The following is a 19,372-nucleotide window of genomic DNA, read 5'->3' on the forward strand; positions in this document are numbered from 1 at the left end:
CGTCACGTATGTCACGTGACCACGACGTGGCAGATGTCATATAGCAACCGCTGTTTTGTTTAGTAGATTTACAGTTGTTATGCATTGGCATAATGGTGTGCACTCAAAATAGATTTAAATAAATTAAATATTTCTTCTGCCTACTCCCTTTTAAACAAGTTAACTCTGCCCACGTCCATTGACGTCTTGTCTGCGTCACGTGACCACGACGTAGCGACGTCATATAGTAACCGCTGTTTTGACCAGTAGACTTAGTTATTATGCGTTGACATAATGGCGCACTGGTTAGCATGGCCACCTCTTAAGCATGATGATGCGGGTTCGACGCCTGATCAATGTTAGCATGGAGTGAGCTGAAGTGCATGGCGCTGAAGATTTGAATCTTTGAAATGCGCTGAGGTCTGACATATCAGGCAGAATGGTTTGCCATCACGTTCAACAAAAAATAGAAACTTTCCCACTCTGATTAAAACGTCCTGTGTTCATCTACGTATTTTCGTTTTGCTGTGCATCTTTTCCCTGCCATTTCGAGAGCCCAATTGACACTCATAGTTTAAAGAAATGTGTTTGCCCATCCTACTTTGTGGAATTTCACCACATGCGCTTTTGACCAAAATACCAAATTGAACTCAAGTGAAGCCAACACGCACAACCCCCCCCCCCCCCACACACACACACACACAAATGTTGATATGAACATAAAAGAGCCGCATGCGGTTCGGGAGTTGCGGCTTGGCCAAACCTGTACTATACAACTTTATTTGTATAAAATTTTCACAACAGCTGTCACACAAACAAAGCGGGAAAAACCGAAGACGTGCGTGTTCCGCCCACGCTGGATTTATTTGCACCTTTGAAAAGACACCGTATTGCCGCAGATGTGGCAAAGAGTACTTTTGGGCATCTGAGACGGAAGGATGTCCAAAGCATCACGTCACCTGCTCTGGTAGGCATGGTGGTGGGACGTTGAGGTCAACCGCTTTGGGGTTGGCTGAATCTTTGATCGCAGGATGCCACACACTTGAAGACAGAAGCAGAAAATCAGAGCTAAATGCAAAATGTACTCACCGGTGACTCCAAATTTTTTCCCCCCTGAAGAAACAGCTGGACGGGTGGCCCCGGCTGGCCAGTGGGACTCTTGTTATTCTGACCCTTTTTAGTGCGCGTTTGGGGCAACAACCGTTTTTTGTGGCGCTCTCTTCTGGTTCAAAAGTGCCCTGCATGTGAATTTGCTTTTCCTGCCTTCTGATTGGATGAGCGCCGGTGTGACGCGGTGCCTCTGTCACCGTGGCGGGGGGTATACGTTGGCATCGGAGCGTCTGCCAACGTCTGAGACCGGCTGGCAGTGTATCGGAGGTGTCGAGTGCGGTGCCGCTGGAGCTCACTCACCAGCTGGTGTTAGGGCCACAGAATGAAGGCCAAGGAGAAGAATAGAAAGAGAAACAGAAACTTCTCCTCCAATTGTTTGATTTGTCTCTTCTGAGCTTCGATGAATTCTTTCAGCTCTTTGTTCCTCTAGGACGGACAAATGGAAAGTGGCATTCAAAAGCCAGTAAGCGTGCAAGTAAGTGCCGGGCTGGCTTTGGGCCCTTACCTGTTGCGCGCTGTGCAGCAGATCCATTCTCTCTTGGAGGATGCAAGCGTCGCGCTCCCTCAACTCGCACATCAGGGCTCGCTTCCATTGGTCCACGGCGCTCCTAAGCTCTTCTCTCTGATCCGCCGTCAGCACGTCATTCACGCCAGCGTGGCTGGCTTTTTCGCCGTCCGTGGCGGGGCAGTCCCGCTGCGGTAGCGCCTCGTACAACATGGCCTCCAGCTCCAGGATCCTCTGGGCCGCAATCCTCGTCCATCAGTGGTCCGGCGGGAGATTTGAGGGCGGCTTACCTTATGAGCCTGGTCCATGGAACACTTCCTGAAGTCCAACTCTTCATCCAGGTAGCCCTTCTGCTTGCAGAACATATCCTAGCACAGCTCAAGGTCAGAATTGTTGGGGCACATTGCCGGAGTTCCCCTTGGCTGATGTCGCGTGTCTGTCTACCTTCTCACTTTCAATGTCCAACATCTTCTGTTGAAGTGCTGACTTGGTCACTTTGATGTATTCTAACCACTGAGGAAAGGCTGCTGTCACATAAGCAGAATGCGAGAGCGTGCGTGGACGTGCGCGTTACCTTCTCGGCTAGGGTGAGAAGGGTCCTGGCGTGAATCACGACCATCTGCTCCTCGTTGGTGAGATTCTGCAAGAGCCCAAAGGCACAGCGTCAACAAGCTTCTTTCAGCGCAAAGCCTTCCAAAAGTCACATTTGAGCCGCCGAGTCTCGTGGAGTGCGAACATAAGGAGTTCGACATACACTTACGGCGTTATAGCCCAGGATGTCCAGCTTCTTCATCAGATCACTGATGACGATGTCCGGGGGAAAGGCGCAAGGAGCAATGTAAGGTGTTCTGGGACCTCGGGTTAAGGTTAGGGTTGCGAGGGACGGCTTACGTACGCTCACGCCCTCGGCCTCGCAGTAGATCTGCAAAGGGCTGAGGCCGTCTGGGAAACGGACTTGCAGACACTTCAAGACGGGGGAGCGCCACTCCCTCTCCTGAAAGGCAGAGGCATGCATCCGTCCGTCCGTCCGTCCGTCCGTCACATCTCTGGCCTCAACACGCTTGTGCGAGTCTTCCCACCTCCAGCTCCAGGATGCGGAACTCAAGCAGTTCGTTTTGGTCTCGGATATCCTGGATGTGCTCTTTCAGACGCGCTTCTTCCGCCTCCATCCGCCTGACCTGAAAAGACAGTCAGACCTCATCTGCGGGGCTTCCCGACAGGTGTGACGCCAAGCGACTCCGCCCAGCGCCTTTCTTTCCGTCACCTTTTCCGCCAACTGCTGATTGCTCTGACGCAGCAGCTGCTTCTCCTCCACCCACTTGACATTCTAGAAGAGACAAACGCGTGGACAGCTTTGGAATGTTGTGTCATTTTCATCCACAAATTCTTTGGTTGACTGGAAAATGACATTTGCTTTTCTCCGCATTTTCCCAGCCACGTTCGGGGGGGGGTGGGGGGGGGGGGTTGGTCCAGTAATGCCAGACGGATGAGTGACTGAAGAATGTAGCTATTTTGTCTGAGAAAAAGGTGTGCTCATTGATGAGCTTACCTGTCCTTGTTGCTTCAGCGCTGACTCCAGATCTGCTACTCTGCTTTGATAGTGACCCATTTCTACCATCAGCTTTTCTCTGGTCTGAAAGGAGGAGGAGGGAGGCTCCTCCTCCTCCTTTCAGACCAGAGAACACCCGAGGCTGGGTGAGAACGGGGAGGCTGCGACCCGGCCGGGGGTTGCGGGAAGGGGCGCCACCTTGATCTCCTTCTCGGCGTCGTAGTCCCCTTCGCTGGTCTGGGCTAGCAGAGCGTAGGCTCGTTGCAGCGCTTGATATTCTTGCGTCAGCTGGCGGTAGCGAAGCTCCGCCTCTTCATGCACACACCAATGCAACACAGCACTAGTACCAGAATCAGTCAGACCGGCGACAAAGCACCCGCGACGCAAAGACGAGTCCGATTCCAGGCTGAAGAGGAATGTTTGGTGCCAATACGCTGGCAGAAATGGCGGGCTACCTCTTCGGGTTCCGTGTCGGGGGTTCTGTCGGTGTGAAAAGACAAGGACGATCCGTCCGAGTCCACCAACACGTCTTCGTCGTAGCCGTAAAATGTTTCGATGACCTGCGGGCGCGGAAGCAAACATCTCTCTGAACAAACTGAAGCGACACCTCACGATGAATCGACGAGAGGAACGATAGCGAGAAAAAGGCCATTTCATCTTGCGCAACACCAAGCAGCCGCAAACAAACAGACTCACCTTGCAGGACCTCACGCTTTGTTCCTCCTCAGAGATTCTCGACGTCGGTATCGTAGCAGCAAATCTCTCTCCTGTCGACACAAATAATCCGCCTTTGAGATTCTTTGGATGCAAAGGGAACGAACGGCTCCGGCGCAGAAACAAACGCGACTCACAATGACATTTCTGACATGAGCTCCTGTCTCCAGAGCCTGAAAAACACATCACCGGCGATGATTGGAGGGACGCTCGTCTTTTCCAAAAGTGACAACTACAGGGTGTGTCAGGGTTTTCCAGATTATCTTTATCGTATCATTGTGTTGCTTTGACTTTGACTGCGACCTGTAATAAATAATATTATTTATCCCCTATTTATCCCTATCGCTTATCCCTTCCTACACAAAGTTGTAAAACACCCCTTGCTATGTTTTGACTAGAGGTCAAGGGCTTCCTCTATTCAATCCACTCTTACACCCACCCTGTTTCTCTTAATTAAAATGCTCGTGCAGGAGCCGAGAGTCAGACTTCATTCGTACAACGGATGGACTCTCCACCTGCAGGTGTCCAAAAGAACTTACTTGTCTCCCGTGTGGTTCTTGCAAAATAAGTTGGAGCGAGCGCAACTCTAACAGGGTGCATTTTGCCACTAGCTGCCTACGGACAATGACGTCGCGCTCGCGGCTCATGGTTGACGGGCTGAGCAGCCGGGCAAGTCCGTCGTTTTCAGCGCACAGCGAGTGGCAAAGGCGCTGACAAAACGGGAGCTTTGAGCTGCTGAAAACGGCAAAACAAGTCTAAAGCGTGTTCAAACGCGTGCGCACAATGCTCCTGCTTGAAAGGTCGGAATTTAAGGGGCCAATTTTTTGGATGGCGGCCGCCGGCCAAGCTTTGGACGGAAAAGGTTTCCTGGCGACAGCGAGCGAGCGCGGCGCTGCCGTACGTGCACCGAGTCGCCTGCCTGAAGACCTTGGACAAGTCGTCGATGATGTGCCGCTGCTCCACAACTTGAAGGAACTCCATTTCACCGTCCTGCTGGCCGCAACCGCGGTCCAGGTCATTGAGCGAACTAGGCCTTCTCTGTGGAACACAAATGCAGTGGACTCTGTTGGCACGCCGCCGTTGTCCGCGTCGACTTACCAAGCTTGCCATCTCCTCGTTCTCCTGGGTGACAAAGCGCACTTTGTTTTCAAGGCGACACAGCACCAGCGAGAGTTCTTCATTCTTCCTGCTCAGGCGTTTGTTTTTGTACAGGAGTGGCAGAAACTGGCTTTCTGTTTCTCTCAGTCGCTTTAGCTGCAAGCATGAAGTGCGGGATGTGAAAGACGCACAACACGCGGGCCAGAACGTATCCATTCCTTTTGCATCGGTTTGAACGGAATCGTGGCTTTGGCTCCCAATAAAAGACATCTACCAGGCAACCGACTCGCCGCGCCGCTCAACTAATAAGCAAGCGCAATGGGTGCCTCGCTGGATGGCGCGCATCAAACGTAGCGCAAACCTTCAAGCGTGCCGTCAATAAATTACCAGTTCATTGCGCTCTTCAGAAAGCAGGGCGTTTCGATCCTCCAGTTTCCTGATGACTGCGCTGAGCTCAGCGATTTTCAGATGAAACCGTCGCGTGTCCCGATCCTCCTGAGACTGAAAACGCCCCGCAACACACACACACAAGCACTCGTTCAAAGTTCAAAACTGTTTTTGTGCTACCTTCCTCCAGCAACGAACTAAGTCATGCGTACTGCAAGTGTGTGATGAGGTGGCTTACGCAATAAAGAGGATTGCTAGTAGCGGCGTTGACCCCACTTCCAGGGTAGTTTAGGCCCGCCCTTTGGGAATCCCTCAGGGCAGCGATCTGCTGCTCGGCAGCCTGAGTCTGCAGCTGAAGGCGGTGGACGTGGCCGGCCCCAGGGCTTCATCCAAAACACTAACCGCTCTGTCTTTCAGCTTGATCTCATCCGTCTGGATGTACAAACGGGGAGCGCTCAGGCAGGCGGGCAAACTCATTTGCCAGAATTGTGACAAAAACAAAGAGAGCAACCGGCCAATTTTTTTCTTGAATCGACTAGAACACCTTTGCTGTGACAAAAGCGAAGCGAGCAACCGGACATTTTCTTCTTGTGAAATAGAATAGAATAGAATGCCTTAGGTGTCATTGCACTGCAGGTATACAACGAAATTGGGAACATAGCCACGCACCGCGCATCTGATCAGTCCTACCAGTCGGCGGATCTCCCTCTCGCAGTCTCTCTTGGTTCGGCTCAGCTCCTCCCGATGCTGGTGATGAGCCGATCGGAGCTCGGCCGCTCGGGACTGCCAGGCCTGCTGGGCCGCTGCCAGGGCTTCTTCCGCGCTCCTGGTGGAGGCGACACCGCTCGGTCTCCCGACACCGCCGCGTCTCCTCCACCTCCGCCAGCAAAGCGCCCCCCCTCCTCACCTGAGCAGACATTGCGCCACACCGGGCCGTTGAGACCGCAACGGAGCGCCGCGACGCTTACTGGGGACAAGCTACACAATACGGTAGCGGCCGCATCGAAGCCCGACGTGGCGTGCGGATAGTCAGACACGGATAGAGCGGATCACCTTGTCCATGGAGCCGTCCCTCAGGCTGAGGACCAAGGCATTCAGTCGCTGGATCTCTCCATCTTTGATTTTGATCACTCTCATCAGCTCCATTTCATGCTGCCGCAGTAATGTCTCCCTGGTAATGGCTAACTCTTTCTGCTTCTCCTCATGGAGTTTGCTTTTGAGTTCCGTCATGGCGGCGGTGGCACGGTGGTGCTCCGCCCGCAGGTCCTGACTTCTCTCTCTCTCCAGACAGCTGACCTGACATGACTTAGACTTAGACTTAGACAAACTTTATTGTCATCTTGTCTGCACATGGTGCATACAAAACGAAATTCCGTTGCATACGTCTTACAACAAAGTAGTGATATTGCAGTTGAATAGAAGTAACATATCCTATGAATATATATATATATACATATATACTATATATATATATATATATATATATATTAAAAATAAGTGCAGCAGTGATAATTATGCAATAGTGCAAGTAGGCAAAACAGTATTCAAGAGTGTGCAGAGGAATGCTAAACCATGTATTAAACTTCTATTTAAAGGGTTTATACAAGTTCAGTAAAGTTGGTAGTGCGAGATAGTGCAAGATAGAGGTCCGTAGTGTCATAAAGTACAGTTCTGTGAATGTGTGATGCAGAGTTCAGTTTAGAGCTCAACAGTTCTAGTGTTCAACAGTCTGATGACAGCAGGGAAAAAGCTGTTGCAGAACCTGGTGGACCTGCAGCGGATGCTGCAAACCTCTTCCCAGAGGGCAGCAGGGAGAACAGTCCATGGTGGGGGTGTGATGGGTCATTGATGATGTTACGGGCACGGGACATGCAGCGCTGAGATGAAATGTCCTGAATGGAGGGAAGAGGAGCCCCTATGATCCTCTCTGCTGTCCTCACCACTCTCCTCACGTTCTTCCAATCGGAGGCGGTGCAGCCTCCACACCACACAGAGAGACAGCTTGTCAGAATGCTCTCTATGGTGCTCCTGTAGAACGTCCTCATGATGGGTGGGGGCAGGTGGGCTCTCCTCATCCTCCGCAGGAAGTACAAGCGCTTCTGTGCCCTCTTGACCAGTGCCGTAGTGTTCATAGTCCAGGTGAGGTCTTCTGTGATGTGGACCCCCAGGAATTTGGTGGTGCTGACCACCTCCACAGCTGAGCTGTTGATGATCAGTGGAGCGTGGTGAGGCTGTTTTTTCCTGAAGTCGACGATGATCTCCTTCATCTTCTCCTCATTCAGGATCAGGCTGTTTTCTCTGCACCAGCCCACCAGCTGCTCCACCTCCTCTCTGTAGTCCAGGTCGTTGTTGTCTCTGATGAGCCCCACCACCGTTGTGTCGTCTGCTGACTTCACGATGTGATTGGTGGTGAACCTGAGGACGCAGTCGTGTGTCATCAGGGTGCACAGCAGGGGGCTCAGGACGCAGCCCTGAAGGGAGCCTGTGCTGAGGGTGATGACATCAGAGGTGTTCTGTCCGACCCGGACTGACTGAGGTCTGTTGGTGAGGAAGTCTAGCAGCCAGTTGCGAAGGGGGGTGTTGAAGCCCAGGTGTTCCAATTTTCCTACCAGATGCTGTGGGATGATGGTGTTAAACGCTGAGCTGAAGTCCAGGAACAGCCTCCGCACATGGGTGTTCTTCTCCTCCAGGTGAGCCAGGCTCAGGTGAAGAACGGAGGAGATGGCGTCCTGAGTGGAGCGGTTTTGCCGGTCGGCAAACTGGAACGGGTCAAATAATAGGGGGAGTCTGGAAACGATGTGACCTTTAAGCAGCCTTTCGAAGCACTTCATCATAACCGGAGTCAGTGCAACAGGCCGGTAATCATTAAATGAGGTGATTTGAGGTTTCTTCGGCACCGGAATGATGGAGGCAGTCTTAAAGCACGCCGGCACTGTGGCTTGGCCCAGCGAGGTGTTAAAAATGTCTGTGATGACCCCAGCCAGATGACTTGCACATTCCCTGAACACACGCCCAGGAATGTTGTCGGGGCCAGGGGCCTTACAGGGGTTGACTCTCCTCAGGGTCTTCAACACATCGGCGGAGTCAAGGCAGAGTACCTCCTCTTCCTGATGGGGGACAGTTTTAACTGCTGGAGTGCCGTTTAGTGCCTCGAACCTCCCAAAGAAGTTATTTAGACCATTTAGAAAGTCAACATCAACTACACCCACCGGGGGGGGGGGAGGGTGAGTTGTAGTCTGTAATCGCCCGTATGCCTTGCCACATACTCCTGATGTTTTTGACGTCGTGGAAACGATCCTGAAATTTTCGACTGCGGTCTCGCTTCGCTATCCTGATGGCACGGTTCAAGTTGGCTCTCGCTGTCCTCAGTGTCTCCTTGTCGCCAGACTTGAAGGCAGAGTTCCGCGCTCGTAGCGTTTGACGTACCTCCTCAGTCATCCAGGGTCGTTGGTTGCCCCGGGTGATGATATTCTTAGTGGTGCTGACGTCCTCGGTGCATTTGTTGATGTAGGCTGACACAGTCATGGCACACGCATGTCTAATCTACATCGGGAAAACTGGGAGGGAGGGAGGCAGGCAGGGAGGCAGGCAGGGAGGCAGGCAGGGAGGCAGGCAGTGTCTGTCTGTTGAGGTTTTCACCTTGTTCTTCTCCTGCTGAAGTTCTAACTGGACGTCCATCAGTTTGGTTCTCAGCTCGTCATTGGCGGCCTGAAGGGCGTCCGTTCGCTCCGCCTTGGCCCGCCCTGCCGGAGCTCGTTTGGACATCTCTTACTCGAGTCTCGCCCGGTCGTCAGTCAGAGATCACAACATTTGTACCTGGAGAGCACAAACGCAGCGCTGTTTTCCACTGGCTTCGAACTCAACTTCAATCGGTACCGTAACTTACAACATCATAAACCTAGAACTAGCTTGACTTATTCATTGAATAAATGCATTTGGTTCTTCAAAACTGCATCACGCAACATAGCGTGACCGAGACGGCCGTTATCCACCTGCGTGAAGTTATTTGGTGAAATGAATGAGATGTTTAAGACACCATCGTTCTGTCTCTATGTAGATGAAGGGAAATAATCGATTGCTGAAGGTCCAAAGGTGTTGTGATAAACAAATAAACATATTAGTGATTAGTGACATATTTGTGATAAACATATTAGGCAGGATAATCACATATGTTAACGTGACTGCCCACACTGTATTTATTTATGGTTATTTGTTAAATCGAGTACTGTTAGACATGAAATAGGAAGTGTTTAACATAAATGGAAGACGAAAGGGGTACTCACCATTGTAGCTCCTGCTGGTCAATGATACGAGCCTCTTCTTGCAGTGGAAAACATACAGCCAACAAACACCGTGGAACCTAAAGGAATGAAATTAAACATTAACATTTAGCCTCAACCAACATTCACAGATACAACGCAACGCAAACTACACAAACGTAAATCTTTTTAAACACAATGAGTTGTACTTACCGTGTACGCTCTAGACGGTCCACTTGCAAGCAGAAAATAAAGATATTTCTGTTGATAATCGTCGTGTTTGTATCCGGTGTCTCGCTCAAGGCCATTGCGCCCACAGATTTGAATTTTGGCGAGAGTTCAGCCTATTGACGTCATTTCCGCGGTGTAATACCCGCATATCTGAAACGGCAAAGTTAAGAGTAGAGTTAAATAAAGTTTTTAGTCAACGCAATAATTTACAACCGTTGACCAGTCGAAATAATCGTCGAAATTTGGCGTCTGTGGCTGGAAGCAGACGCCGAGTTCGACATTCCTCCCAAACGCCACACTCCCTCGCTTTTCAGGGCTAAAAAAAAAACAGTTGTAATTACCTTGTACGCTCTAGACGGTCAAGTTGCAAGCTGAAAACAAAAATATTTGCCTTGTTAGTCATCGTGTTACTAACCGCTGTGTCTTGTTTGCCATAATTGCCGCTTTCCTACTTCCTGTTGCAAGCCACGCCCACGGATTATAATTTTGCCGTGAGTTCCGCCTATTGACGTCATGTCCGCGTCACATGACTGCGACGTAATATTATCTAAAACTGTTTGTGCGGTATTGTGTTGTTCTGTGCGGTATTGTGTTATTCTGTGCGGCGTCGTGTTGTTCTGTGCGGCGTCGTGTTGTTCAGTGCGACGTCGTGTTGTTCAGTGCGGCATGGTGTTGTTCAGTGCGGCATGGTGTTGTTCAGTGCGGCATGGTGTTGTTCAGTGCGGCATGGTGTTGTTCAGTGCGGCATAATGTTGTTCAGTGCGCCATAATGTTGTTCAGTGCGGCATGGTGTTGTTCAGTGCGGGATGGTGTTGTTCAGTGCAGGATGGTGTTGTTCAGTGCGGCATGGTGTTGTTCAATGCGGCATGGTGTTGTTCAGTGCGGGATGGTGTTGTTCAGTGCAGGATGGTGTTGTTCAGTGCGGCATGGTGTTGTTCAATGCGGCATGGTGTTGTTCAGTGCGGGATGGTGTTGTTCAGTGCGGCATGGTGTTGTTCAGTGCGGCATAATGTTGTTCAGTGCGGCATGGTGTTGTTCAGTGCGGCATGGTGTTGTTCAGTGCGGCATGGTGTTGTTCAGTGCGGCATGGTGTTGTCCAGTGCGGAATGGTGTTGTTCAGTGCGGCATGGTGTTGTTCAGTCCGGGATGGTGTTGTTCAATGCGGGATCGTGTTGTTCAGTGCGGGGTGGTGTTGTTCAGTGCGGGATGGTGTTGTTCAGTGCGGCATGGTGTTGTTCAATGCGGCATGGTGTTGTTCAGTGCGGGATGGTGTTGTTCATTGCGGCATGGTGTTGTTCAGTGCGACATAATGTTGTTCAGTGCGGCATGGTGTTGTTCAGTGCGGCATAATGTTGTTCAGTGCGGCATGGTGTTGTTCAGTGCGGCATGGTGTTGTTCAGTGCGGCATGGTGTTGTTCAGTGCGGCATGGTGTTGTTCAGTGCAGGATGGTGTTGTTCAGTGCGGCATGGTGTTGTTCAATGCGGCATGGTGTTGTTCAGTGCGGGATGGTGTTGTTCAGTGCGGCATGGTGTTGTTCAGTGCGGCATAATGTTGTTCAGTGCGGCATGGTGTTGTTCAGTGCGGCATGGTGTTGTTCAGTGCGGCATGGTGTTGTTCAGTGCGGCATGGTGTTGTTCAGTGCGGAATGGTGTTGTTCAGTGCGGCATGGTGTTGTTCAGTGCGGGATGGTGTTGTTCAATGCGGGATCGTGTTGTTCAGTGCGGGGTGGTGTTGTTCAGTGCGGGATGGTGTTGTTCAGTGCAGGATGGTGTTGTTCAGTCCGGCATGGTGTTGTTCAATGCAGGATCGTGTTGTTCAGTGCAGCATAATGTTGTTCAGTGCAGCATGGTGTTGTTCAGTGCGGCATGGTGTTGTTCAATGCGGCATGGTGTTGTTCAGTGCGGGATGGTGTTGTTCAGTGCGGCATGGTGTTTTTCAGTGCGGCATAATGTTGTTCAGTGCGGCATGGTGTTGTTCAGTGCGGCATGGTGTTGTTCAGTGCGGCATGGTGTTGTTCAGTGCGGCATAATGTTGTTCAGTGCGGCATGGTGTTGTTCAGTGCGGCATGGTGTTGTTCAGTGCGGCATGGTGTTGTTCAGTGCGGCATGGTGTTGTTCAGTGCAGGATGGTGTTGTTCAGTGCAGGATGGTGTTGTTCAATGCGGCATGGTGTTGTTCAGTGCGGGATGGTGTTGTTCAGTGCAGGATGGTGTTGTTCAGTGCGGCATGGTGTTGTTCAGTGCAGGATGGTGTTGTTCAATGCGGGATGGTGTTGTTCAGTGCGGGATGGTGTTGTTCAGTGCAGGATGGTGTTGTTCAGTGCGGCATGGTGTTGTTCAATGCAGGATCGTGTTGTTCAGTGCAGCATAATGTTGTTCAGTGCAGCATGGTGTTGTTCAGTGCAGGATGGTGTTGTTCAATGCGGGATGGTGTTGTTCAGTGCGGGATGGTGTTGTTCAGTGCAGGATGGTGTTGTTCAGTGCGGCATGGTGTTGTTCAATGCAGGATCGTGTTGTTCAGTGCAGCATAATGTTGTTCAGTGCAGCATGGTGTTGTTCAGTGCGGCATGGTGTTGTTCAATGCGGCATGGTGTTGTTCAGTGCGGGATGGTGTTGTTCAGTGCGGCATGGTGTTTTTCAGTGCGGCATAATGTTGTTCAGTGCGGCATGGTGTTGTTCAGTGCGGCATGGTGTTGTTCAGTGCGACATAATGTTGTTCAGTGCGGCATAATGTTGTTCAGTGCGGCATGGTGTTGTTCAGTGCGGCATGGTGTTGTTCAGTGCGGCATGGTGTTGTTCAGTGCGGCATGGTGTTGTTCAGTGCAGGATGGTGTTGTTCAGTGCAGGATGGTGTTGTTCAATGCGGCATGGTGTTGTTCAGTGCGGGATGGTGTTGTTCAGTGCAGGATGGTGTTGTTCAGTGCAGCATAATGTTGTTCAGTGCGGCATGGTGTTGTTCAGTGCGGAATGGTGTTGTTCAGTGCGGCATGGTGTTGTTCAGTGCGGCATGGTGTTGTTCAGTGCGGCATGGTGTTGTTCAGTGCGGCATGGTGTTGTTCAGTGCGGCATGGTGTTGTTCAATGCGGCATGGTGTTGTTCAGTGCGGCATGGTGTTGTTCAGTGCGGCATGGTGTTGTTCAGTGCGGCATGGTGTTGTTCATTTCGGCATAATGTTGTTCAGTGCGGCATAATGTTGTTTAGTGCGGCATGGTGTTGTTCAGTGCGGGATGGTGTTGTTCAGTGCGTTATAATGTTGTTCAGTGCGGCATGGTGTTGTTCAGTGCGGCATGGTGTTGTTCAGTGCGGCATGGTGTTGTTCAGTGCGGCATAATGTTGTTCAGTGCGGCATAATGTTGTTCAGTGCGGCATGGTGTTGTTCAGTGCGGGATGGTGTTGTTCAGTGCGGGATGGTGTTGTTCAGTGCGGCATGGTGTTCAATGCGGAATGGTGTTGTTCAGTGCAGGATGGTGTTGTTCAGTGCGGCATGGTGTTGTTCAGTGCGGCATAATGTTGTTCAGTGCGGCATGGTGTTGTTCAGTGCGGCATGGTGTTGTTCAGTGCGGCATGGTGTTGTTCAGTGCGGCATGGTGTTGTTCAGTGCGGCATAATGTTGTTCAGTGCGGCATGGTGTTGTTCAGTGCAGCATGGTGTTGTTCAGTGCGGCATAATGTTCAGTGCGGCATAATGTTGTTCAGTGCGGCATGGTGTTGTTCAGTGCGGGATGGTGTTGTTCAGTGCAGGATGGTGTTGTTCAGTGCGGCATGGTGTTCAGTGCGGGATGGTGTCTTTCAGTGCGGCATGGTGTCGTTCAGTGCGGCATGGTGTCTTTCAGTGCGGCATGGTGTCGTTCAGTGAGGCATGGTGTTGTTCAGTGCGGCATGGTGTTGTTTAGTGCGGCATGGTGTTGTTCAGTGCGGGATGGTGTTGTTCAGTGTGGCATGGTGTTCAGTGCGGCATGGTGTTGTTCAGTGCGGTATCGTGTTGTTCAGTGCGGTATCGTGTTTCTCAGTGCGGTATCGTGTTGTTCAGTGCAGTATCGTTGTGTTGTTCGTATTGTGTTTAACACTTAGCCTCTAACACTTAGCCTCTAACACTTAGCCTCTAGCATCTAGAAGGTAAATAAATAGGAAGGAAGGACTCACCGGTGACGCCTTCGCCCACGTCCAAGCGTTGTACTTTGTATTTTCATCCTTCTGACAGTGGAAAACATAGCCAACAAACACCGTGGAACCTAAACGAATAAAAGAAAACTATCATTTGGCCACAACCAACATTCACAGATACAACACAATGTGACGTGCGGGGTTGAGGTTAAAGGTTGAGTGAAGGGCCCTCGTTTTAAACTACTTTTTTGAAAAGGATTGGGAACAAGTAAGACGTATTTAATTTATTTAATGGGAAGTAGTAAGAGCTATATAATTTAATCTATGTATTATATTCTATTGTATTGTATTCTGTTGTATTCTTTTGGATTGTATTCACACTAACCCCACTAAAACTTCAGCCCACAAAAACTCGCCTCTGGCGCCTAGCCTCTGGCACTTAGCCTCTAACACTTAGCCTTTAACACTTAGCCTTTAACACTTAGCCTTTAACACTTAGCCTTTAACACTTAGCCTAGAAGGTGAATAAATAGGGTTAAAGGTTGAGTGAAGGGACCTCGTTTTAAACTACTTTTTTGAAAAGGAGTGGGAACAAGTAAGACGTATTTAATTTATTTAATGGGAAGTAGTAAGACTTATTAAATTTATTTAATCTACTTTTCTTCCCAGGCAAAATTTGATGTGCTGCAATTCCAAATTTCCAAAGTGAATGAAGGAATGAAGTCCTTTAAATTATGATTTTGTATAAATACTAGGCATTAACACAAAATCGACGGCACAAAATGGGCAGACTTTACTTGTTTGAAAAGGACTGGTTACAAGACAGACTTTTTTAATTTATTTAATGGGAAGAAGACTTATTTAGTTTAATTGATCTATTTTTGTTCCCTGGCAAAATTCGATTTGCTGCAATTCCAAATTTCCAAAGTGAATGAAGGAAAGAAGTCGTTTAAATTATGATTTTGTTTAAATACTAGGCATAGACACAAAATCTACGGCACAAAATGGGCAGACTTTACTTGTTTGAAGAGGACTGGTTACAAGACAGACTTTTCTGATTTATTTAATGGGAAGAAGACTTATTTAGTTTATTTAATCTATTTTTGTTCCCTGGCAAAATTGGATTTGCTGAAATTGTATTTTGCCAAATCTTGCCTTGAGACCTGATAGGAAGTATTAAACGCTTAGTTAAATCAATACAAGTTGGTAATAAGAGCGAGTAATGTTGGTTGAACCGATGAATGAAGGTTGAAAGCAATTTAAATTATGACTTTGTATAAATACTAGATATTAACAGAACATCTACTGCGCGAAATGGGCAGAGTTTACTTGTTTGAGAAGGAGTGGCTTATTCAAAACTAAGATTTATTTAATCTGTTTGTTCCCAGGCAAAATTGGATGTGATGCAATTCCAAACTTCACCACATGATGGTGCCCAATTTTGACTTCATAGGACATATTAAACACTTAGCTTGTTATTATGTTCAAGGTAATCAGATTTGTTTATTATTCTAATGGCCTCTTCAAAACTATTCTGGATTACTACTTTGGATCTATTCTACATTACTTGGCAACAACATACTCTGTAACAGATTAGGCAGTATAATCATATCTGTTAACTTGAGAGTGCCCACACTCAATCTACTTATCGTGATGTGTTAAATCAATTACTGTTAGACATTATTTGTCTGATAATCTACCAAATCTTTGAATTGAAGAATTTGTGATTTAATTAATAGCTTGTTGTTATGTTAAGGGTAATCAGACTTGTATATAATTCTAATGGCCTTCTTTTGAAAACTATTCTGAATTACAACTTTGGATCTTATATTACTTTGCAACAATCTACTCCGTGACAGATTAGGCAGTATAATCACATATGTTAACTTCAGTGCCCACACTGTATTTATTTATGGTTATTTGTTAAATCAAGTACTGTTAGACATGAAATAGGAAGTGTTTAACATAAATGTTATGGCTACTCACCATTGTAGCTCGCTCCTGGTCAATGATACGAGCCTCTTCTTGCAGTGGAAAACTTGCAGCCAACAAACACCGTGGAACCTAAAGGAATGAAATTAAACATTAACATTTCGCCTCGACCAATTTTCACACGTACAACGCAACGCGGCTACACTTCTGCTATTACAAACGTAAATCTCCTTAAACACAATGAGTGTTACTTACCGTGTACGCTCTAGACGGTCCAGTTGCAAGCAGAAAATAAAGATATTTCTGTTGATAATCGTCGCTGCTCAGTGGCTCACGGCCATCGCGCCAACAGATTTGAATCGGAGGTTCGGGCAATTACGTCATATCCGCGGCACATGACTGCGACGTAATACCCGCTTATCTGAAACGGCAGTTAAAAGTAGAGTTACATCAAGTTTTCTTGGAACCTAAACGAATGAAAGAAAACTATCATTTGGCCACAACCAACATTCACAGATACAACACAACGTGCGGGGTTGAGGTTAAAGATTGAGTGAAGGGCCCTCGTTTTAAACTACTGTTTTGAAAAGTAGTGGGAACAAGTAAGACGTATTTAATTTATTTAATGGGAAGTAGTAAGACTTATTAAATTTATTTAATCTACTTTTCTTCCCAGGCAAAATTTGATGTGCTGCAATTCCAAATTTCCAAAGTGAATGAAGGAATGAAGTCCTTTAAATTATGATTTTGTATAAATACTAGGCATTAACACAAAATCGACGGCACAAAATGGGCAGACTTTACTTGTTTGAAAAGGACTGGTTACAAGACAGACTTTTTTAATTTATTTAATGGGAAGAAGACTTATTTAGTTTAATTGATCTATTTTTGTTCCCTGCCAAAATTCGATTTGCTGCAATTCCAAATTTCCAAAGTGAATGAAGGAAAGAAGTCGTTTAAATTATGATTTTGTTTAAATACTAGGCATAGACACAAAATCTACGGCACAAAATGGGCAGACTTTACTTGTTTGAAGAGGACTGGTTACAAGACAGACTTTTCTGATTTATTTAATGGGAAGAAGACTTATTTAGTTTATTTAATCTATTTTTGTTCCCTGGCAAAATTGGATTTGCTGAAATTGTATTTTGCCAAATCTTGCCTTGAGACCTGATAGGAAGTATTAAACGCTTAGTTAAATCAATACAAGTTGGTAATAAGAGCGAGTAATGTTAGTTGAACCGATGAATAAAGGTTGAAAGCAATTTAAATTATGACTTTGTATAAATACTAGATATTAACAGAACATCTACTGCGCGAAATGGGCAGAGTTTACTTGTTTGAGAAGGAGTGGCTTATTCAAAACTAAGATTTATTTAATCTGTTTGTTCCCAGGCAAAATTGGATGTGATGCAATTCCAAATTTCACCACATGATGGTGCCCAATTTTGACTTCATAGGACATATTAAACACTTAGCTTGTTATTATGTTCAAGGTAATCAGATTTGTTTATCATTCTAATGGCCTCTTCAAAACTATTCTGGATTACTACTTTGGATCTATTCTACATTACTTGGCAACAACATACTCTGTAACAGATTAGGCAGTATAATCACATATGTTAACTTGAGAGTGCCCACACTCAATCTACTTATCGTGATGTGTTAAATCAATTACTGTTAGACATTATTTGTCTGATAATCTACCAAATCTTTGAATTGAAGAATTTGTGATTCTAATGGCCTTCTTTTGAAAGCTATTCTGAATTACAACTTTGGATCTTATATTACTTTGCAACAATCTACTCCGTGACAGATTAGGCAGTATAATCACATATGTTAACTTCAGTGCCCACACTGTATTTATTTATGGTTATTTGTTAAATCAAGTACTGTTAGACATGAAATAGGAAGTGTTTAACATAAATGTTATGGCTACTCACCATTGTAGCTCGCTCCTGGTCAATGATACGAGCCTCTTCTTGCAGTGGAAAACTTGCAGCCAACAAACACCGTGGAACCTAAAGGAATGAAATTAAACATTAACATTTCGCCTCGACCAATTTTCACACGTACAACGCAACGCGGCTACACTTCTGCTATTACAAACGTAAATCTCCTTAAACACAATGAGTGTTACTTACCGTGTACGCTCTAGACGGTCCAGTTGCAAGCAGAAAATAAAGATATTTCTGTTGATAATCGTCGCTGCTCAGTGGCTCACGGCCATCGCGCCAACAGATTTGAATCGGAGGTTCGGGCAATTACGTCATATCCGCGGCACATGACTGCGACGTAATACCCGCTTATCTGAAACGGCAGTTAAAAGTAGAGTTACATCAAGTTTTCTTGGAACCTAAACGAATGAAAGAAAACTATCATTTGGCCACAACCAACATTCACAGATACAACACAACGTGCGGGGTTGAGGTTAAAGATTGAGTGAAGGGCCCTCGTTTTAAACTACTGTTTTGAAAAGGAGTGGGAACAAGTAAGACGTATTTAATTTATTTAATGGGAAGTAGTAAGACTTATTAAATTTATTTAATCTACTTTTCTTCCCAGGCAAAATTTGATGTGCTGCAATTCCAAATTTCCAAAGTGAATGAAGGAATGAAGTCCTTTAAATTATGATTTTGTATAAATACTAGGCATTAACACAAAATCGACGGCACAAAACGGGCAGACTTTACTTGTTTGAAAAGGACTGGTTACAAGACAGACTTTTTTAATTTATTTAATGGGAAGAAGACTTATTTAGTTTAATTGATCTATTTTTGTTCCCTGCCAAAATTCGATTTGCTGCAATTCCAAATTTCCAAAGTGAATGAAGGAAAGAAGTCGTTTAAATTATGATTTTGTTTAAATACTAGGCATAGACACAAAATCTACGGCACAAAATGGGCAGACTTTACTTGTTTGAAGAGGACTGGTTACAAGACAGACTTTTCTGATTTATTTAATGGGAAGAAGACTTATTTAGTTTATTTAATCTATTTTTGTTCCCTGGCAAAATTGGATTTGCTGAAATTGTATTTTGCCAAATCTTGCCTTGAGACCTGATAGGAAGTATTAAACGCTTAGTTAAATCAATACAAGTTGGTAATAAGAGCGAGTAATGTTGGTTGAACCGATGAATGAAGGTTGAAAGCAATTTAAATTATGACTTTGTATAAATACTAGATATTAACAGAACATCTACTGCGCGAAATGGGCAGAGTTTACTTGTTTGAGAAGGAGTGGCTTATTCAAAACTAAGATTTATTTAATCTGTTTGTTCCCAGGCAAAATTGGATGTGATGCAATTCCAAATTTCACCACATGATGGTGCCCAATTTTGACTTCATAGGACATATTAAACACTTAGCTTGTTATCATGTTCAAGGTAATCAGATTTGTTTATCATTCTAATGGCCTCTTCAAAACTATTCTGGATTACTACTTTGGATCTATTCTACATTACTTGGCAACAACATACTCTGTAACAGATTAGGCAGTATAATCAC

General features: G+C 46.7%; 2 protein-coding genes across 7 annotated transcripts; both read right to left on the minus strand.

The window, feature by feature from the left end:
• Positions 1 to 1,102: 1,102 nt before the first annotated feature.
• LOC148380557 (janus kinase and microtubule-interacting protein 3-like) lies at positions 1,103 to 2,917 on the minus strand. Its single transcript, XM_088366079.1, has 8 exons — positions 2,859 to 2,917; positions 2,674 to 2,772; positions 2,355 to 2,588; positions 2,169 to 2,234; positions 2,039 to 2,107; positions 1,885 to 1,962; positions 1,595 to 1,828; positions 1,103 to 1,515 (listed from the first exon to the last, which is right to left on the minus strand). Exons 2-8 carry the CDS (start codon positions 2,761 to 2,763, stop codon positions 1,399 to 1,401), a joined length of 888 nt encoding a protein of 295 aa, XP_088222205.1. The 5' UTR covers positions 2,764 to 2,772; positions 2,859 to 2,917; the 3' UTR covers positions 1,103 to 1,398.
• A 522-nt stretch (positions 2,918 to 3,439) lies between these two features.
• Positions 3,440 to 14,042, minus strand: LOC148380558 (janus kinase and microtubule-interacting protein 3-like). Of its 6 annotated transcripts, none has more exons than XM_088366082.1 (7): positions 13,974 to 14,042; positions 9,815 to 9,982; positions 9,626 to 9,702; positions 8,982 to 9,158; positions 6,396 to 6,638; positions 6,033 to 6,249; positions 5,752 to 5,774 (listed from the first exon to the last, which is right to left on the minus strand). In XM_088366082.1, exons 4-7 carry the CDS (start codon positions 9,105 to 9,107, stop codon positions 5,767 to 5,769), a joined length of 594 nt encoding a protein of 197 aa, XP_088222208.1. In that variant the 5' UTR covers positions 9,108 to 9,158; positions 9,626 to 9,702; positions 9,815 to 9,982; positions 13,974 to 14,042; the 3' UTR covers positions 5,752 to 5,766. The 6 variants fall into 6 exon arrangements, 3 of the variants coding, with proteins under 3 accessions (XP_088222208.1, XP_088222206.1, XP_088222207.1); XM_088366080.1 differs by lacking the exon at positions 13,974 to 14,042 and adding an exon at positions 10,174 to 10,203; XM_088366081.1 differs by lacking the exon at positions 13,974 to 14,042 and adding an exon at positions 10,046 to 10,148.
• Between the last annotated feature and the right edge of the window lie 5,330 nt (positions 14,043 to 19,372).

The sequence above is a fragment of the Syngnathus floridae genome, chromosome 21 (assembly GCF_059516105.1).
Source record: "Syngnathus floridae isolate MCC-2025c chromosome 21, RoL_Sflo_1.0, whole genome shotgun sequence".
Classification (NCBI taxonomy): Eukaryota; Metazoa; Chordata; class Actinopteri; order Syngnathiformes; family Syngnathidae; genus Syngnathus; species Syngnathus floridae.

Excerpts from the sequence above, each read along its gene's own strand:
- LOC148380557 (XM_088366079.1), bottom strand. The coding sequence starts at position 2,763 with ATGGAGGCGGAAGAAGCGCGTCTGAAAGAGCACATCCAGGATATCCGA. Across the intron at positions 2,108-2,168 it reads TTCTCACCCTAGCCGAGAAG|TGGTTAGAATACATCAAAGT; the intron begins GTAACGCGCACG and ends GCCTTTCCTCAG. Across the intron at positions 1,963-2,038 it reads TGGACATTGAAAGTGAGAAG|GATATGTTCTGCAAGCAGAA; the intron begins GTAGACAGACAC and ends GAGCTGTGCTAG.
- LOC148380558 (XM_088366082.1), bottom strand. The coding sequence starts at position 9,107 with ATGTCCAAACGAGCTCCGGCAGGGCGGGCCAAGGCGGAGCGAACGGAC. Across the intron at positions 6,639-8,981 it reads TTCAGCAGGAGAAGAACAAG|GTCAGCTGTCTGGAGAGAGA; the intron begins GTGAAAACCTCA and ends AAGTCATGTCAG. Across the intron at positions 6,250-6,395 it reads GGGACGGCTCCATGGACAAG|GTGAGGAGGGGGGGCGCTTT; the intron begins GTGATCCGCTCT and ends ATGTCTGCTCAG.